Below are 21,303 nucleotides of genomic sequence, written 5' to 3'. Positions count from 1 at the left end.
TGTGTCTTATCCCAGCTTCTGTCTCTTGGAGCCACTAGTACATGTGACTTTTAAAGAATGCCAGTCATAATCAATGAATTCCAAGAAAAAGAATAGGTAACACAATAATCTGACTGCTTTTTGGTGCCAGGACAGGAAACACTACGATGTTCTCTTGAGAGGACAGAGGGAGAGATGGCTGCATTGGTCCGTTTGCACAGGGACTTGTGAGCCAGTAAGTCATCGGAGATGGAGACATTTATATACTCGAGGGAATGTTTGCAACGATGCTTGCACCGACCATCAGAAATACGTGAAAAGAGACTCAACATTTGGGAAGATTAATACCTTATTTTCTTTCTGGTGGTCAGCAATTTACTGCTAATCTTGAAACTGGAGAGCACAAACCATAGTAGAAAGTCGATGGAAGAGAGTTTAATGTGGCCCCTTGTGCCAGCCCTGAAGTATTGAAGTCGGCTGCGCTGAGTTCTGTCCGGGGCCCTTCAGTGAGTAATTCGATTAAGGGGTTGGGCTGGGTCTTTGCAGAGCTGCAGATATCACCCATAAGGCCTCATTGGAGATGGATAGAAACTCGGGAGAGTTGATCATATGGGTCCATATATTTAAAATGCACAAAGGATGAGCCCAGAAATTATCTGTCTGCCAACTTAACTTCTCTACCTGGAACAAATTATCCAAAAATCAATTTGCAAACACCTTTGAGATAACAAGGCCTTGAGTAATAACCTCCATGGCTTTGTAAAGAAAAGCATCTAGCTTGACTAATCCGCTTAATTTCCTTCTCTGACCAAATGGCAGGCTATAATAGAGGCAATCTGAAGCTGTCCCTTAAGATTTGCTCTGAGCCACTCTGAGAAAATATTGTCCAACCCTGTCTCATAGCAATTATTCTGTTTGCGGAGAATCTTTGTTGTTAGGTAATTAATTAGAAAGAAAACATGGAATGAGTTTTATCTATCTGGGAGCGCTCACCTGAGTTCCAAATGGAAGCTCATACCTGCCTCAGTCACCTGAATAACCCAGAGGTTCTCTTAAAGGTCTTGAATCTTGTACTCTACTCCCAAATGTCTCCCCAACCCTCCACTTCCTAAATCTGCTCATAACCCTTTACAGATAATCCCATTCCTGGAAGTTGGTCCTAAGAAAACATGAGACAAGCAGGACTGGAGTCATTCCCACAAGGAAGTTCATTGGAGCATTAGTTACGCTAGCAAAACCTAGAGCAACTCATGTGCCTAACAAATGGAGAATAGTTAGTGTGATCACCTGATGGGTTATTTGGTAGCTGTTAAAGACAGGGATGGTAAAATCCAGGTAGTATATATGCAAAGCCCTTAGGATATAATAAGTTGAGGGGAAAACAAATGTACATTGTATCTATGTGTTACTGGAACCGCATGAAAGAAAGTTTACGTATATGAATAGGAACTGGAATGTAACATAGAGAAATAAAAAAGGCTATTGTGTTGGGTGGTAGGGAAGGGAACACATTTTCTCTTGCTTCTTACTTTCTTTATTGTTGTTCCACGGCTATTTTTTGCAACAAATAAAAAATATATCCCCTTTGATTTTTACAAAATGGGCATCAAGAGGCAAACTGCCTCCCGAGGGGAGAGCTGGTGTCGGAAGGCATGGGGTTGTGGGTTCCATCCTGCCTATGGAGCCATGATCTTGGTTGGGTGACCTGGTCACTTGAGTTCTAAGTTTTTTCCTCCCTGTAAAAACAGAGGTGATAATGTCTCAAGAACTATGGAAAGTAATGCAAGTGAGGTTTTTTGGCCAATGAGAAGTACAAAACAAACGTTGATTTCTGTAGCTTTGCCGGTGGGAGGCCACTACAAAGGCATGTTGAAAGCCTGGTCTCTTTAGCTGAAGATACATACAGTGGCAACAGGTCACAAATCCTATATAATAAATGCCTAATATGCAAATAGACCTAACAGCGGGACGCAGGTGGAACAACTGGTTGCTATGATGCACACTGACTGCCGGGGAGCAGACAATGCAGGAGCTGCTCCCAGCCCGCAGGCCCCAGGCCAGCCAAGTGGGGGCCCCCCCGATCACCCTGCTGGTCACCCCATAGATCGGCCCTGATCGCTGGCCAGGCCTAGGGACCCTACCTGTGCACGAATTTCGTGCACCGGGCCTCTAGAACAGTATAACTTGGCATGACTCTTCCCTTGACCCTTGATTCCCACCGGGGCCACTGAGGCCAGTGGCACTGTCCTTGCTGGAGGAACCTGCTGGGATCGAGGGAGAAGCTGGATGCTTGCTGTGCCATCATCCTTTCACTACTGAGGCTCAAGTCACTCTCAGGGAGAACTTCCACTAGGAATCTCTGTGTTCCTGTAAAAGAAATGTGTGTAAACCTCAGACAACCCTGGGTTTTGAACCAAACTCTGCTTCAGTAAAGGCAGGCTCTTATTTGAGGATTGAAAGTGGAATATTAACCCAGATGGCTTTGCTGTGTTCTGGAAAGACCCTTCCCTCACAAGCGCCCTCTCCCTTTTCTTTCTTAAATGAAAGAGCTAGGGGAGGTATGACATGTAGTTAGTGAAGAAATCCTGATTCAGGTACTTACATACAAAAAAGTGAAAATCATAGTAAGACCGAGATTCTGTCTCTAACTATATCCCTGAGATGTCCCAGCTCTGAATGCAACTCAAGAAATTAAAAGAACTCAGTGTTTACTTTTTTTTTGCAAATCACATTATTTCTATTATCTCATTCCCCCTCTAACTATTCAATGGGGTTAAAGAGGGATTTGGGCTGTTTTATGGCTCTGTCTGGAATCCTGTCCCTTGCGTGCTTGGGTTTTGTTCTGTAACCATGAGAGTCTTATGTCCTTTTCTGACCATTTGTCTTTCAGAGCCTCCCACACCTATTGCCCCCCCAGAGCTGCTGGCTGTGGGGGCCACGTACCTATGGATCAAGCCGAACGCCAACTCCATCATTGGGGACGGCCCCATCATCCTGAAGGAGGTGGAGTACCGCACCACCACGGGCACCTGGGCCGAGACCCACATCGTGGACTCGCCCAACTATAAGCTGTGGCATCTGGACCCGGATGTGGAGTATGAGATCCGGGTTCTACTCACAAGACCAGGAGAGGGGGGCACAGGGCCCCCGGGGCCTCCGCTCACCACCAGGACCAAGTGTGCAGGTAAGAGCCTCCATCCTGGCTTCATTTGGGGAGGCTGGGCAGATCTTCCTCTGTGACAATCACGCCTAAACTTCTCGGTGTGAGCCTGCGTCCTGTTGGGGAGAAAAACAGTCAGGGTGTTGGTGTAGCCTCAGAGGACCTTCTGGCTTTGGTGACATCTGTGCAGACCTCCTGGCTCTGACAGTATCTGGCTGTGTCCGGTTCTGACAGTGTTGCCAATGTGGGGCTAGTTTGAGCATCACTGTCAGAGGCCTCCTGTCGTCGTGTCTCTGAGGGTTCCGGGCTCTGACCGTGACCCCTGAAGGTCTCATTTGGACTTTGCTCTGAGTGCTTCCAGTTCCTGTTGTGTTTCTGATTGAAGCTGTGTCCCTGAGGATCCCTGGGCTGGGCCTCTGACCCTAATGAGTTCTTGATTTTGACCATTCATCTGGGGGTCCCTGGCCCCATGTTCCCGGGGGTCCTTGGCTCCACCTGTTTCTCTGAGGTTCCTGCATGCTGCTTACTAGTGTGCTGGCTGGGACTGTGTCTTGGGGGAGGACCGTTTGGATCCTGCTGTGTCCCTGAGTGCTCCGGGCTGCTCTGCTGTTTCTAATAAGGGGTGTTGGCCGAGATTTTGTCTCTAACTATATCCCTGAGATGTCCCAGCTCTGAATGCAACTCAAGAAATTAAAAGAACTCAGTGTTTACTTTTTTTTTTGGGGGGGGTGGCAAATCACATTATTTCTATTATCTCATTCCCCCCTCTAACTATTCAATATAGGTATTTTTATATCACATATATGAGAATGAATGGAGACTCAGTATTTTTAAACTTTGTGTTCCAAGTTATAGAATTGGCCAGTGGCAGCCAGGATTTGCACCTGACTCCAATGCCCTTGGTCATTGGTTGCAGCATGGTGAATAAGCAGAGAGGTGTGTGCCAACTGCGAGGTACAAATAGTTGGGGGTATTTCCGGGGGGGCCAGGGAAGCCATGGCACGGGCTGCTGGCTTCCAAGGGAAAAGGCGTCACTGTTGGCTTCGAGGTGGGGAGAGAAAGACATGCCAGCACAGTGCCTACCAGGGAACAAAAAGCCAAGTAAAACAGTCCGTTCTGCTACAGTGTGACATGCGTGTTCTTAAAAATCATTGCACTATGCAAAGCCATGCAATAAAAATAAATGGGCTTGTGAGGCATGACACACGTACTTGTCATCAGTGTCACCTTAAAAAAAAGGAGAGAAACCTAGTAAAACTGGTGGCACAATTTTACACACGTTAATGGCCAGGGTATGCAGAAAAACTGCAGCACATGTGGGGTGTTAGCTTGGAAAGTCCTGACATTTGCTTGTGGAAGTGTGCGTCAGAAAGGTTGCAGCCTGAAAGGCAATGTGAGATGGTGAGGAGGGCGTCTGGAAGTGCTGGAGCGTGATACACCAGGTGTGGCTGGATGTGGCTCATCACGCCGGCGGCGAGCTGAGGGAGCAGGGAGATGCTGCAGGTGGGTGCTCTGTGTGGATTCCTGTGCGGCTCAGTTCAGTTGGGTACAGTTTTCCGCTTCACTCATGTGTCTGCATACAAATGTGAAATTTGTGTTAGGCTCAAATTGTTTCCTAATATGTCAGTCATGATGGAACACATCCACATTGCCAAGATAAGAGTTCCAGAGGGATTGACTAGAACCATTCTAAAGTATCTCAGTCTTGTATCTTGGCTCTATGTAACCCAAAGTTAATACTGCCATTGCTTGGGAATATTCCTTTGAAAGTTATTGAACCACTGTGATGAATGGAAGTGCCGTTTTCTTGATTATTTTCAAAACTGGGCCTTTGGTAAAATTCCTCATTGAAACCTGATTATGAAACTTACTACTTTGAAAGGACATGGGATATGTTATTAAATCAGGTAATGCCTTATCTCAGCTTTGCAATTCAATATCCATCCATAAAAATAATTGATTCTCTCCTGCCGATGAGACTTGCCTCTTTCCACAGGGTAAATCTAAGGGTTTCCAAGGTTTTCGATCTTTATAAATGATATTCAGAGTACTGTTAGGAGCCCCCATGGACTTATTGCTGATGATCATATAATACAGTTTGAAATTCAATCACAAGATGATCATCTCAATAAAAATTTACAATCTATTGAAAATTGTTGCCATGACCGTGCAATGGATTTTGCATGTTAAAAACACAATTGTCTGACTATCACTATAAAAATTATGAGTTGAAATGCTGTTTATAGCTTTATATTTAAAAAAATGTTGTTTAAGTAAGTTATGACTAAAATCTTCAATAACCCACATTTTCTAAAATGTGTCATTAAGAAGATAATCTTTCCCACAGTTCCACTGATGGTAGAATGTTCTTTGCCTCGTAATTAATTTTTAAGAGAATTCCAAGGTTGATATTCATTTATGGGTTAGTAGTCTGAGTCCTCCTACCCTTTCCCTATTCATTATTAATAGCACTGAAAACATACTCATTTTTTTTTTTTTTTTTTACAAAATAGAAAACGAGAGAGTGTGGAGGGTGGAAGGTATAATTTCTGCTCAGAGGAATTTTCAGGCTGGGTTTAGATTCCAACAAAACAGCATAAAGGGTAAAACATAAACATAAAGTCAAGTATTGAAATACCAAACTTCATGGAGGAAAACAAGGCTGGTGTGGAAAGAGCAATGCTCTTAGAATGATCTGGAGCAGTGGTTTTCAAAGTGTGGTCCCCAGGCCCCCTGCATTGGCACCCCTGGGAACGTGTTAGAAAGGCAAATTCTCAGGCCCCACCCCCCTGACCTAATGATTCAGAAATTCTTAGATTGGGGCCCAGAGATCTATGCTTTAAGGAGCCCTCTGAGTGATGCTGATACACACCCACATTTAAGAAATACTCATAGACTATGACACACCAACACGCCACTTTCAGAATGCCCATTTTAACGCTTGATCCTTGAGGCATCGGTGAGAGGTAGATAGGAGGAAAACTTAGGCTCAGAGTGGTCAAACCAAGGTTACAAATCAATTCAGAGCTTAGAGCTAAATATCTTGACCTGAGGAACTCCCCAGTATGTGGACTGATGGAGCTTCCTCTGCAAGTGTCTGCTTGTGTGTGGGATTGGGTGATGGGGAGACTGGTCACTATGGAGACCAGCTGAGAATGAATGGCTGCCATGCCCTGTCGCAGTCGTCCTTTTCACCAGACATCTACTGAATCACTTCCATGTGCCAGACTCTGTACTAGGCACTGAGGGCAGATGCTGGCCTAGGAAGGACATGCTAAGGACTTGTACAAAAATGTACAAGTTCAGGTATAGCTTAGTAAGATACCAGAGGGCCCAGTCAGCAAGGGCAGGTGGGGATGTATTATGTGTATTCCTATGTGTCTCCGTTCAGATGGGTGCAGTTTTCTGCTTCACTCATGTGTCTGCATACAAATGTGAAATTTGTGTTAGGCTCAAATTGTTTCCTAATATGTCAGTCATGATGGAACACATCCACAAGACAGGGCACTGAGCAGGTAAACCATCAGGGCACTGGCAAGGTCCACCCCTTAAGCGTAGATATCATCAATAAGAGTTTGGTGGAGCCATTTTCTGAGGTGGAAAACACAAAAGATGGGCTGGGGAAAGGCAGTAGGTTTAGGTCTGCATACCTTGTGTGTGAGGTGAAGACGTACAACTGGTGATGCTGTATGTAAACCTGGAGCTCAGGGGAGACCAGCAGATTACCTCTCCCTCTGCCATGAGAGGCACCTGATTGCACCTGGATTTTAGAATCAAAGGGACTTCTTAGCACCAATGAAAGAAATTTAATTCTCTTTCTTCATGCTGTTCTCTTGAGATGCCCTATTCACTTGCTTTTTTCATTCATCATTTTGTTCCTTTTGCTCCATTTAATCATTCACCATCCTTCCTGAGATACAGGCCCGAGGAGCAAATGTGCTAATGTACATCAAAGTGCTTTGGAAAGCTCAAAATACTCTTTAGATGCTTATAATGAAACCAATCATCAGTATTTGTTGCTGCTGCTGTTACGCATGTTATGATTATGAATCATCATATCAATGCAGGAAGCCTTACTTGTCCATTTCTCTGGGCTGACTGGCTTCTGGAAGGGTGGACATATTCTTTTGTTGTTCTTCATCCAATGGGAAATCCCACTTCCAAACATGATGATCATATTGTCGTATGGCCTCTCAGAGGTTTTCTTGTCTACAACAGTGGGTGGCTTCCTCTGGCACAGTCCCAACTGCAGACGTGCAGTGATATGAGTTGGGCCTAGGAGGCCTGTTTGGTGCCCACACAGCCTCACTTTGAATGCTGCCTCTGATGGGAAGTTCACACTCTTCCATGGCAGACTATCTCACTGCTGGGATCCGGGGTGGTTACTGGTATTCTCTACCCAGTGTTAGCCTGGTTATCATGCACTTCTAAACGGGGTCCTTTGTAAGAGCAGAGAATCTTCATTAGGTTTAAAAGAGTTGGAGCAGCAGAGGAAGATGGGCAGAAAACTTAGGTTCAGAATTATCATCCGTTTGGAGCCCACCAGGAGAACCAAGGACAATGACACTGAGAATGGGGACCAAGCTCAGTAAGTAGAGAAGGCAGGTGAAATAAGAGGTGCAGATACAACATTGGTCCAGCTTGTCTCTGCATCACCCAGCATCAGGCAGAGAAACTCTCCCTCATTGTAGCCTAAATCTGTCTCCATGCAACACTCACTTATGGATCCTGGTTTTTCTCTCAGGGGGCATATTCCTCCTTATCTTCAAAATAGGTCTTTAGCCACCTAAAGTGGTATCAATCTCCAGAAAGCTCTTCCCTTCATCCCCCAGAGTCCTGCTTGAGCCAGAATCTGGGCAGCAGTCTTTTCATCATAGTTATGGAGTCACCAAGCAACAATCCAGCAAGTCAAGTGGTCATGCATTTCCCCATGATTGCTTACTCCTGGGAATGTCAGGCCCAGTGCCTGGGAGCCCACTTCCTTGTGATCTCATGGCGTTCAGGCTCTCCACGGGAAGAGTGACTGTGTACAGCCAGAAACAGGACAGATGCTGCTGTTTGGAGGGTTCTCTTCCCATTCTCTCCACCTTCTGGTTGATCGCACATTCAATGCTATTTACATATTTATGGATTTCTACTTAAAGTGGTATGTGTCTACCACCCTCTTTTATCCAGCAGGTCATTAGAATTTAGTGAAAAAAATAGGGGCATTAGAACCAAAAAGAATCTGGTTTTTATTTTAAGCCACAACTTGCTAGCTGGAGAATAGGTTGCTTGTCTGTGCCTCAGTTCCTTTTTTTCAATTTATGGGGTAGTGCAAAACACCATTTTGTTGTGAAGCTTTAGTGAGATAAGTTATATGTCTTTCAGAGAACCCAGCATATAGAAGCCCCTTAATGAACTTTATTTAGAAATAAACCTGAGGCTTGTAGAGAGGATGTCAGAACCTAAACTGCTCTCCCTCACTGTGCCATGATAAACCCTGTTATGAAGGAATTCTCTAGTTGCTGCTGTACTTTCTCAGACATTCGTGGGTTAGTGCAGAAGCTCTGGTTGCTGCCGCGAAGGTGGGGAGTGTGTGGTCATGCAGATGTTGCGGCTTCCTTGATGTGTGGCTGCGAGCCTTGGAGGTGGCTGCGATGGAACCTCATGATGGGAGGAATGGGACTGGTCCTTTTTCTGACTCTGTAAGTAAGAGAGAGGCATGTTCTCCAGAGCCTCTTTCTTATGGGAGGTCAAGGCTAGTAAGGATGAAGCCTTGCAAACAGCGGGTAGAAGTGAGCCCTGAACCTCTGCAACGAGCATCTTGAGGTGGGCACTGAGTTTCCAGTCTAGCTTGCTGTTCTAGGGCAGAGTGGAGACATAGAAAGAGGGAAAGAATCATTGAGGGTCTAGGTAGAAAAAAGCCACATAAGTAGCCTTGGAAGACCTTTCCATCCCCCCGCCCCCCTTCTCGCTGTACAGTTGGGGGGAGGGGGGTGGTGTGGACGGGGGATAACCATAACCTGGATTAACTCTTAGGGCTCTGAATTCGAAGTAAACACAACTTCCTTCTGGGAAGGATGATGATATGGGCACAGACATCTAACTGCCCTGCCATAGTCCTGGTGAGATGATCCACAAATCTTAAGAAAAACACATCAAAATTAGCCAATAGAAGTGGAATCACCACCTCACTCAACATCAAAGCAATGTGTAAAGACGAATGGAAAAATCCACAACATTGTGAAAAACTGGGGAAGGGGGACGGGTCTCCCATGCAGGCCATGCCATGCCCAAGGGACATTGTTTCTAGAGTGGTGCCGGTGAGCCCGCTTGAAGGCAGCCATTGAAGGTGGACTGTGACAACCACTTACTAAAAAGATGTGGATTTGGGATAAGGTCCATTCATGCACTTCCCCTCCACCCAGCTTCTGTGATGCCTCTGCTCTTCCCCTGGCGGGTAGGGCGCCGGAGGAGAGATGAGGGATGAAGGAGAGGAAAGCCTGCTCTGACCACACTCGTTTTGGAACTGCTGTGTGAGCCAAAACGTATCTGCGGATGAGCAGGCTCTGCTAGGGCAGGAGACATCATCTCCTCTCCTTGCAGACCCTCTCCCTCCACTGCACACACAGGGTCTATAAGTGGTTCCCGAAGCACCCATCACTTGGCTTATGGGAGGGCAGGAGAAAATATAAAGCCGTTTCCCCTTATGCCTACAATACACAACCTCAGAGTTGCAATCCGCACAGTCTCCTTATTGTATAGGCTGAGTGTGGTGTTGGAGTGAAGCGTGGGGGGCCAACTGGAAGGGACACCTGGAAGTGCCTTAGCTACCCTCTGCAGGATGTGGCAGTAGTTACCGCTTAATCGTCTCGATGTTGTAGCCTTGCTAAAATCCTAAAGCATCAAGAAAAGCCCTATTAAACATCTTAGATTTTTCTGCCACCCCATGCTCCCTAGAGGACTAGGACCACCCGGAAGGTGAAGTACAATAGCTCAATAAACATAACGTAAATACTTCCCCAATCCCTCCTAACTTGGAAGGTTGAGATTTGAGGGAAAAATGAGCGACAGAGAGGCATTAATGATAAGAAAAGCTAACTGTGTTTGTTTATCAGGCTAGTTGAATTTAAAAGAAATAACTCCAAACTATATTAAAATTTGAGGTCAATCATTAGTATAGCTTTGGAAATCTTGAGGCAACAACAGAAGGAAAATGGATGATTATAGTAATGGAACCAGTGGCTACACAATTAGAGTATCTATCATATGCAAGGCCCATAGTGTCGGGCTTGTTTTGAGTATTTTCTTGTAATTCCTGCAGCAACCTAGTGGGGTGGGTATAATTATCTCCAGTGACTGGAAGGTAAATGACCTACCCAACACCATATATCTGGCCCAGTGGCTCAGCTGGGAATCGAGCCTTAATTATATAGCTACAAACTCAAGCTTTTTCTAATGTGACCCCAGAATCTAGCATCATTATGAAAGCATAAGGCACCATGACCAAGTTGGTTTCATTCCAGAAATACACTGATGAAAAATGTTGAATGTAAGAAAAACTATTGGTATAATGCCTCATATCAGTAGGTCAAATGATAAAAACCATCTGATCCTCTCCAGAGAGACTGAAAGTAATTTTAAAAAATTCAGCCTTCATTACTGATCAGAATTCTTAGTAAACTAGGAACAGAAAGGCACTTTCTTATTTGTAGCAGAAAATGTTCTTGTAGTTTCAAAGCCTTAAGAGAATAAACTAAACAAACAAACCAAAGGTTATTAAAACGAAGACATTTCAGTATTATGGTCTGACTCAGAGCAAATAAACAAAAATCAATAGCCATATGCCAGGAATAGCCATTATAAAAATATAATTAAATGTATCCTATTCTCAAATGCAATTAAAATATAACTATTTAGGAGTAAACACAGAAATGTGCAGAATCTATACAAAAATGCACACACCTACAAAACTTTATTGAGGATGATAAAACAAGGCCTGAATAAATGAGGAGATATATCATGTTGTTGGATTAGCAAATTTAATATTGGGAAGATATCAATTCTCCCCAAATTAATTTATGGGTTTAATACAACTGCAATCAAAAGCCTAATGGGATTCTTTTTGGAACTTGACAAAGGGATTTGAAAATTGATGTGGAAGAATTTATAGGAGAAAGGGGTGAAGAACACTTTGAAAAAGCAGTGGTGGTGGTGGTGGGGGGGATTCACTGTGAACATCGACATTTGTTATAGCTGTAATAATTAAGCCCAGAAAAATGATTCAGTATGTAGTGAAACCAGGTTTTTAAAATTTATGTGAATGGAGACCTGCTTAACAAATAATATATTTGTAATTGGTTAATAATTTGGAAAAATGGAACCCATTGCATACATATCATGATATGCTCTATAAGTTCTGGACCTATTAAGAACTTAACTTAAAAGCTGAAAAAAGCAAGAACCAGAAAAAAATAAAGTGTTGTTCTTGTACGAGGAGGGACTTTCAATTCATTAAATGCAAATAAATATACTATAGAATCATAGTTTACAAATTTTACAACATCAAAAGGGAAAAAGAAGGAGAAGAAAAATGTTCTATACTGTATTAACAAAATTTAAAAAAGCAAATGGATAAACTGGATGTGGGGAAATATGTAACAAAATTGAGAAAGAAAGAAGTAATCTTACATATAAAAGAGCTCTAACAAGTCAATAAAAATGCTATCACACTGCTACAAAAAAGGCTAAAGGGTATAATCATGCAATTGACAAAGAAAATATGAATGGTAAAAAAGAATTTGGTGAAAAACAAAATGTTCAGTGTCCCAGATAAACAAATAAATGCATTTCTAACCTATAACATTACCAAAGTAGTATATGTATGTTTAATTGCTACTAACCAGCATTAGCAAGGAGCAATGAAGCAGGCATTTCTGCATGTGGGTTAACTGGCACAGAATACTTAGAGGACAGTTTGCTAATTTCTTTTTAGCAAAATAATCAGAGCTGCTCAAAAAGGGTTGTATACATAGAGGGCATCACTGCATTCTTTGTGAGGGCAAAAACTTGGAAATCACTTAAGTGCATCGCCAGTAGGAGAATAGTTAAATACATTTTGTGCACGCCCATAGTGGGAATCTATGCTGGTATTGCAAACCATGTTTGTACTGAATATCTGATGGCATGGGTCAGCGTTCATGCTATAATAAGTAAAAAACACACAAAAAACTTACAAAACCACATATGCCAATAAGTCCCAATTTTTCAAAATATAACTACGCAGCCCATCGGCTGAGACCAGTTTATCTGCTAGAGCTCTAAAGTATTGGCAAGAATCCCCTGTTCCAGATCCTGCCACAAGACCTCTGGAGATTCCCGGGGGAGCACATATGGCCCCATTCACCGCCTGCCTTGACTTATAGGACCTCACTATTTCTCTGTGCTGTCCTAACCGGACCAAATGTTGATCTGGCCCCTCCCACATCCTCCCCACAGCTACAGGAACACAAGGCAGTTTCCTGCAGCGTGGAACTACTCTTAGTGTTTGCCCGGACTCGGGCAAGGGACTGCTACCCAGCAAACAATTCAAAATCCTCCCACAGACGTAAAGTCCTTTCAGTGGGCAGGTTTTTTTCACCTTTCCCTCTCCCACACCCCTCCCCCCAGATCACCCACAGGTGCTGCAAAGTGTTCTCTTTACCAGCGCAGTTCACCTTTCCCTAAATCAGTTTCCAGCTTCAGGTTCAGGCCCCTCTTTGCACATCCTTTGCATTGAGGTGAACATTAAGGGGGGCCTGGGGAGGGTGGCTAATGCTGAGATCAAAGCCTTTATTTTAATGGGAACAGCCCTCCCTCAAAAGTATTTTTTTCAATTTACCTGCATCGTGTACTACATGCACAGATACACATAGCATATATATGGTATAGATTGTGTGTGTGGGTGTGTGTGGGGGTGTGTGTGTGTGTATGAGGTTATGGGTCACTGTCAGTGTTTTCTCTTTGTTTTGCTGCACTGTATAAAATTTATACAACTTAAAAGTAGGTTTCCCCCTTAGAATTAAATGTGACTATGAGAGATTGTTATAAGTTTAAAGCACTCTGTATAAATGTGGGAGGTTATTTTTTTTTATCATATTTAGTGAGTGATTGACATTCCTGCAAAATACAGGAATTGCTGCACATTTGCAGAACCCTGGGCTGCAAACCAAGCATTAGACTGCATTCAAATGGAGCAAAGCACAGTCAGATGAGAGGTTGGCCCTTAGGTCCGTGTGGGTTTGAATCCAGGTTCTGTCATTAAGATGCTGGATAGCTTTGGGCAATCTGCTGAACCTCTCTGAACCAGTTTCCTCATCCGTTGAATAGGGATAATACTGCTTACCTCATTGGGTAGAAATAAGGGTCATTAATATTAATGATGGCTAAGAATGAACTGACTCTGCTTGCAATCCACGAGGAAGGTATGATCCATCATCACCATCACTACCATGGCTTAGAGAGGTTAAATACTTTGTTCCAAGCACAAAGCTGAGGGAGTGGCTGAGGTTAGGGCCCCTGGAGTCTGATTCCAGTCCCTGCTCTTTTTTAAAAAAACACAAACATATATATAGATTTCAGAGAGGAGAGGGAGAGATAGAAACATTAATGATGGGAGAGAATCATTGATAGGCTGCCTCCTGCATGCCCCCTACTGGGGATCGAGCCTGCAACCGAGGCATGTGTCCTGACTGGGAATTGAACCCTGACCTCCTGGTTCATAGGTCAGTGCTCAACCACTGAGCCACATTAGCCGGGCCCAGTCCCTGCTCTTCCCCCACCTGGCGATATAACTGTAAGTCCCCAGCATAATGTCCAGAACTTAGTAGGTGCTTAGCAATTGGGAGCTTTTGGCAAGTTAACACCCTAGACTCTCTTTCTATCTCCCTACCCAGGTCCTCCTCACCAGTAAACCCCAAAGTCTTCACTGCAGTGGGTCAGGGGGAAATGAGGAGCTACTTGCTGTGTTTCCAAAGGGACCTGGGAGGACCCATGATTTCAAGGGCTTGATATACAGCCTCAGCCAAAAGTATGTGAGAGCCAGAGGAATCCCAGGGTGCCTTGCCTGTCACTGGCTACTTGGGAATGCGTCGGTTCTGCTTCCCTGGGGAGAATGGGAGAGTTAGCTGCACAGAGCAGAGAGCACACACCTGCCTGGAGGCAGAGAGAAGCTGACTGTGCAGGCAGACATGCGGGCAGCCACAGTCAGCCGTGGTTTCTCAATCACACCCACCATGGGCTGGTCTCACGGTCATTCTAAGATTCTTGAGGGACATTGTGGCAAAAGCTGGGGGCTCCATGGGGACCCATCAGGGAGTGCTTGGCCAACCACTATTTGCCATGTACTAGTAGACGTGCCTAGCTAGGGGTGTCTTAGATCATTAGGAGCATGTAACTCTTCCAACCAACCCTCTTCCTGGCTGGGCCCAGGGCTGAGAGAGGGTGCAGCTGCTACAGCTACTGTGGGGGCTGGGCTGCTGTTCCCACTTGTCCTCTTCATCCTCAGGCATGAGAAAAACAGAGTAATCTCAACACCAAAGCAAAGTTTTGAAAATAGAAAATATGTGTATCCTGAATACCAATTAATGTTTTGCTGGCACATATTCAGTTTCAATCATTGACCTCATTCTTATTATGTAATTATGTCTCATGTGCCATTTATAGTCCCCATCTGTCACTCAACGCCAAACAGTAAGTACTTTACAGATTATTAAGGAGTTTTCAACATTGTTTTAATGGCCCCATAGTGTCCCATAGGGTCTAATTACAACAATTTACTAAATGATTCCTGTATTGTTGGATATTTGGGTGTTTTCCAAAATGTTGCCATCATTCCGCCGGTAGCCTTCCGCTTGAATTATTTTCTTAGACTACATTTTAAGGAGTGCGGCATTAAAAGGTAGAGGTAACCTTATGGCTTTGCAACATTTCACAGATTGCTTCCAGTGAAATAATTATGCTATTTTATAATGACATGAGCACTTTCAGTGTAACCTTGATGGAATTTTGTACTATATAATTTTTCTTTTAATTTTGCCAATTTCATAGGCATGAAGTGATATTTCAAGTCTACGTTAATTCATGTCTGTCTCTAACCTCCAGTTTTGCATTCTTCTCTGCCTTGCTCACATGTGCCAGCCATTCTAGTCTTTTTTCTGTTTTCCAAAACCACCGTGGCCAAGCTTTTCCCTACCTCGGGGTTCTTGCCCAAGCTGTTCCCCCTCCCTGGGACTCTCTTCCCACGCACACCCCTCCCCAGTTAACTCATCATCATCCTTTCCCTGTCCCTTTAAAAGTCATAGGACAGAGAGACCTTGGTTGACATCCTGTTCTAAATTAGTCTTCTTCCCACCTTCCTTTTAACCACTTATGGCACTCTTCCTAGAACTTACCCTAATTTGTAATCAGCTAATTATTTCTGTGCCTGTTTGTTTATTGCATGCCTTTTCCATCAGACGATGCACTTCCTGAGGAAGTGCACCCTCATCTGTTCTGGTCACTCATGCCTGGCACCATGCCTGGCACGTAGTAGGCCTTCAATAAATAGGAGTTGAATGCATGCATGTTGTGTAGATAGATGTGTGCACTGCAGAAAATTTGAAAAATCATAAAAATAGATGGACAGAAATATAAATAACCCCATACAGCATCACTCAGTGATAACAACTGTTACCTAGTTGGTTTTTAAAAATAGTTTCATGTTTTATACTTAACTCGTGAATCAATGTAGGGTTGTTGATTTTGGTGTTTGGTAAATGATGAGGTTTCAAACAAAGAGGCATTGTGGAGGCGGGGTGAGAAGCCTTTAGGGCAGTGGTTCTCAACCTTCCTAATGCCCCGACACTTTAATACAGTTCCTCATGTTGTGGTGACCCCCAATTTCATTGTTAAAAATTGAACATAATTAAAGCATAGTGATTAATCACAAAAACAATATGTAATTATATATGTGTTTTCCGATGGTCTTAGGCGACCCCTGTGAAAGGGTCATTCGACCCCCCAAAGGGGTCGCGACCCACAGGTTTAGAACCACTGCTTTAGGGAGAGGGAAGGGAAGGAAATTGGGCGGGGGACCCAAAGATGCTTCCCAGCAGAAAGTGTGTCAGAGCGCGGGTCCTAATGGTGAGCTTGCTGCCTGTCAGGATGGCAGGGCAGACCCCAGGCTGCAGTTCCCGAAGCTCATTCTGGGAGGGAAGCGCCAACCCTGCCCAAGGGGCCGGCACCACCTGTGTTTGCAGATCCTTTCCGGTACTACCTTCCTAGAGCCTCCTGTAAATATGATCTCTATTTCTCCTCACCACGAGTCAGAGACTATTTGGCTAATCATCCCCATTTTCCACCGGGGAACCCTGAAACTCTCAGGAGTCAAGTGTCCTTCCCTAAGTTCCAGACTTTGCCAGGGTGTGGAATAATGTTGTCTTTCCAGGCTCTCCCACTTTCCTCTCTCAGGCCACCGCGGAAGGTTGCTGCGTGCTGTGAATCTCCGGTTAACCAGATGGCCTGGAAGAAAGGTGGGGGTGATGGGGCAAAGAAGGCAGGGGTTCTGGTTAGTTGAATGTTTGTTTGTTTTTATTACTTGAAGGTTAAACAACAAATCCATTTAAACTTGGCTGAGACTATTTCATATAGGATGGTATGTGAACTAAACACAATAAAATTGAGCCCAGAGGACTATCTCTGAGAAGAAAGAAGTCAGGAGTCTGATCCTTAATTGCCTTAGAGTTCATGCATGCACTTGACTGCTGTACCCACTCCCAAGCCTCTGATCAACGCTGCGGCATCTTAGATGTTTAAAGGCCTCGTCCAGGCAGAAAGGGCCCTACTGCTGTCTTGCGCTGCACTAGACTTTAAGCTCCCTGAGCACAGAACTCTGGGCATCTCACCTGTGTCTGGCTGGCATACCTGGGGATTGAAGAGTGGAGGGGTACACATCCTCAGTCATATGTGGCTATCAAAGCAACAGTATTCTGTATTACGGGGAGTTTAGGATTCAGAATGAGCGGGCAGTGTGTAATATGCCACATACGATATCCCAAGAGCATGACACTTCATTCTGGCCACATATTCACCAAGACACGGGATGAAAGAGACTACCTAGGAGAGTGCTAGTGTCATGGGGATGAGCTGCGAAACCCATCGTGTGAGCTGGATGCAGATGCTGGCCAAGATGTTTGCTTGCAAATTAGAGACGGTGCCTAGAGTACATGGCGGGAAAGATAATGCTGGGTTTCACGTTATAATGAAATTTTGTAGAGACGAGGAAAGAAATATATTTTCATTATTTTTATATTGGAAGATACAGGAAAACACGAAACAGTGTAAAAAGCACCCATAAATTACCACTCAGATATAGCTACTCCACATTTTGGTATAACGAACACTTCCCATTAGGGTTTTATCTTTTTAATTTTAATGCAGACTTGTACGTCCCCTTAGACAAACCTGAGCCAACTTGTACATATTGATCTGTAACTGATTTCCTTAACAGTATATAATGAATATATTTCCATGTGCTTACCCATTTTTACTTGAATAAATACAAACCTATATTGAATAACTCCATATACCAGGTATGGAAGTTGATATTACATTTGGAGCATGGTGAATTAGACATGATCTTGGTTTTTATGGATCCTGAAGACTGATGGGAGAGTCATTCATTACAACTCATGTGAATACAGAAACACAGTCCACCCTCATTACTCGCGGACTTTGTATTTGCAAACTCACCTACTCACTAAAATGTATTCATCACACCAAAAATCAATGCTCATGGATTCCCCAGTCATTCGCACACATGCACAGAGGGTGGAACATTGGAGTTGCCTAATGCACACGTTCCCCGATGAGGTCGGACAAGGTGACATTTTGCCTTTTTGTTTCATGTCTCCTACTATAAACACATATCCTTTTCGTGGTCTATTTAATGCCATATTTCCCCCATTTCTGTGCTTTTTGTTGGTGATTTTGCTGTTTAAAATGGTCCCCAAAGGTAGCACTGAAGACTGCTGAGGGTTCCTAAGTGCAAGGAAGCTGTGATGTGCCTCCGGGAGAAAATGCATGTGTGAGGAAAGCTTTATTCAGGCATGAGCCACAGTGCTGCTGCTGTGAGTTCAGGGTTAATACACTAACAATATATATTAAGTAAGGTGTCTTAAAACAAAAACACATGACGCAAAGTTATATGTTAAAGGTGCTTTGTCAGAGGCTCCAGGAACCCAGGCCCCGTGCTTCCTCTAGGAGCTGTAGTTCGGCATTTGCTCTCAGTGCAACTTGCTAGAGCATAACCATCGCAAACAGTGAGAACCACTGCGCCTGGACAAACCAGTAAGGTGGGTGGGTCAGGGATGGAGAAATACGTTTGGGTTCTTTGGCTTTAGATAACACTTAAAACTGTTAAGAGAGAACTTTCATGAAAAGGTAAAATCATGATTTGCAGATAGATGGAAAAATGAACCTGATTTTATTTTATTCATTACCAGGACACTGGGGAGGTGTCCCAACTAGTCCAGAGGCAAATCCAAAAATCAGAGACACTTACAGATCAGGGATATTGACATCAATATGCAAATGGAGGCAAAAGTGGCTTTGTTTTCCTGTCCCCTCCCTCAGAACCATTTGCATGTCCATAGAAAAATGATTCTGCTTTCCTGTCTGTTACCTACAACTTGCAAAGTTGTACAATAGCTCCCATAGCATCAGCATCAGATACAGGGAGCTTGTGCCATAGACAATGCAGTTTCCCGCTTACAAAACTACGATAATAACTGTGATCAACCTAGAGAGCCTGTGTGGAGACAGGAGGAGCGAGCCCTGAGGAAGGTCACCACCGCGATGCAGGATTGCAGAGGCAGGGCCTGCAAGGGAGATGTGGAAGCAGCTAGAGAGGCAGAATGAAAATGTGGTACCTTCAGGCCAACAGCAAGACCGAGGATGGAGGAAGTTGTTGACACCTCTGAAGGCTGAGTAATAGGTACCTAACAGGTGGCACAGCAGGCGAAACAGGGGTGAACAAGTGGGAATGTTGTTTTGATTAAAGAATTACTATGCTCTAATATGGATGTGCCATTGATTCCACCCTAATCTCAATTTCTGGATATTTAGGTATTTTTAAAAATTGTAATAAATATCCTCATAGATATAAATCTGTGTGCACATATCTATTATTTTTCCTAGAAAAATGCCTGCTATATTGTTGTTGGATCTGTGAGCAATTTTAAGACGTTGAGACCGTTCTTCAAAAATTGAGTCATTTTGCACCCTGCCTTCTACAGTGGCCGAGCAGCTTTGTCTATTTGGACTTGCTCATCTGTAGTGATCACGAGTCTGCAGTCTCTCTTTATTCTTCTCATTCCCCTGAGACAGTAACTCTGCCAACAAGTGGTTTGGTGTTTGGAGCTGATAATCAATGACTTTTATTTCTTATCATTACTTACAAGTCACAGCCCCCTATTTGGAGCAGAATCAATGTGTTCCCTTGTTGGTACTAACACATGTCAAATATTTGCAGGTTCTTATCTTTCTTTAGGCTTGGTTTAGGCAGGCTCTGAATTTTTAGCATCTGACATTTCCCCTCCCCTATCCATTTCTCTGTCTTCCCTGAGGGCCTTCCTGTCTGGCCACAGTTTTTCATCCTTTTAAGGCCGGGCCATGCCTTTATTTCCTATAAAAACCCCATCTTACCTGTGTCAGTAGAGGGGATGCCCACCTTTGCCTCCCTCAGGGCTGCAATGTCGGCTCTGTTTTTCACATAAAAGCTCGACTCAGCTCATGTACAATAAGGACTTGCTTCTAGGATCATATGCCCACTGTTTCTCACTTCTGATTTTTATACCCCTCCGCATTTCTTAGGGTGTGTCTTCTGCCCAGTTCACTCTCTGACTGTCTTACCTGCTCCATGGCTTCCATATAAACACATTTCCTCTCTCTTCTGAGCTCTAGGTCTGCACACCTACCTGATTTTTCTATCTGTCTTATACCCACCTCAACCAAAACCAGCTTGTCTCTATTTGATAAATAGCAGCCTGCCTGCCAGTTCAGAAACTTGAATCATCTGGGATCCTTCCTTTTCTCTCCCACTCTCACATTTAAGCCACAAAACTGTACATTTCCCTTGCTTATCCCTTCGATCTGCCTCCTCTCCTCCAATCCTACTCTCCTACCCATATCCGTGACCTGAGGATGTTTTGCTGCCACAACGTATTGAAGTCTCACATTTGGTTTTACACTCATTACCAATCTTTGTCTTATCAGGTCCATGAGACCTGATAAATTTCTAAGATGAGTTTTTTTTTTCTTTCCAGTAGACTATGTTCCATTTTAAAATGTAATTTTATTTTGCTACTTCTGTATCATTCCATCTTTGGTCCATATCAGAGGATCCTCTCAGGGTGCTAGGAGCATCTACAGACCCTATTGCCTTGGGATCCATCAAATACAAGATGACACGATTGGCCATTGGGTTGTCATTGCTGAAGCAATAGCCTCATGATGACTAATTGAGCAAATGGATTTAAATGTGTAGGATATTAGAACAATAAGAAGTTGTCTGGGAATATTGTTTTAGTGCCAGTGATAATCATGTTCTTGCCCTGATGTTAGTGGGCTTTTGAACACAGCAGGGTATTGTGGGGAGAGGATGACTTTCCAGATTCTAACTCTTATCTCACTACTTACTAGCTGTGTGACCTTAGGCGAGTCACTAAACTTCTCTGAAACTTCATTTCCTCATCTATAAATGCAGAATAGCAGTATTCCTCTCCCTGGGCTGTTGTGAGACTTAAATGAACAGCTATCTGTAAAGAGTCAGAGTACCCAGGACATCATAGGTGTCCAGGAAAAGACACCTATGGGTGGGGGTTGGGAGCTGGTGTTGGCTGGGTGTGTGGGACCGAGTATATTCGTTTGGTTTCCCATACCCTGTCTCCATGGAAACCTTCTTGGCTGCATGCCCTTGTCCACATGTTCCAGGTGAGAGAGCAGCACTGGGTGTCAGGGGTGGGATGCTCTCATTTGTGGCCAGTGTGGCTTCCTTGTCCCACGGCGGTTTTCAGAGGTGCCCTCCCTAACTCCCCTGCCTCTCGCCTGCCTGGAACATGTTTGTCTTCTCCATCCTGATGCTCGCTGTGCTGGGAAGGGCTTCT

General features: G+C 44.0%; 1 protein-coding gene across 1 annotated transcript in view; it reads left to right on the top strand.

Annotated features, from left to right (window-relative positions):
* The window catches only part of PTPRT (protein tyrosine phosphatase receptor type T), a 682,122-nt gene that overhangs the window by 171,312 nt on the left and 489,507 nt on the right, over positions 1–21,303 (top strand). The window contains exon 6 of the mRNA XM_036323307.1: positions 2,870–3,163. Coding sequence (XP_036179200.1) covers positions 2,870–3,163 — 294 coding nt within the window. The remainder of the gene's footprint in view (positions 1–2,869; positions 3,164–21,303) is intronic.

This window comes from Myotis myotis, unplaced genomic scaffold (genome assembly GCF_014108235.1).
Source record: "Myotis myotis isolate mMyoMyo1 unplaced genomic scaffold, mMyoMyo1.p scaffold_m19_p_9, whole genome shotgun sequence".
Classification (NCBI taxonomy): Eukaryota; Metazoa; Chordata; class Mammalia; order Chiroptera; family Vespertilionidae; genus Myotis; species Myotis myotis.
This window is presented reverse-complemented; position numbering and strand designations above follow the sequence as displayed.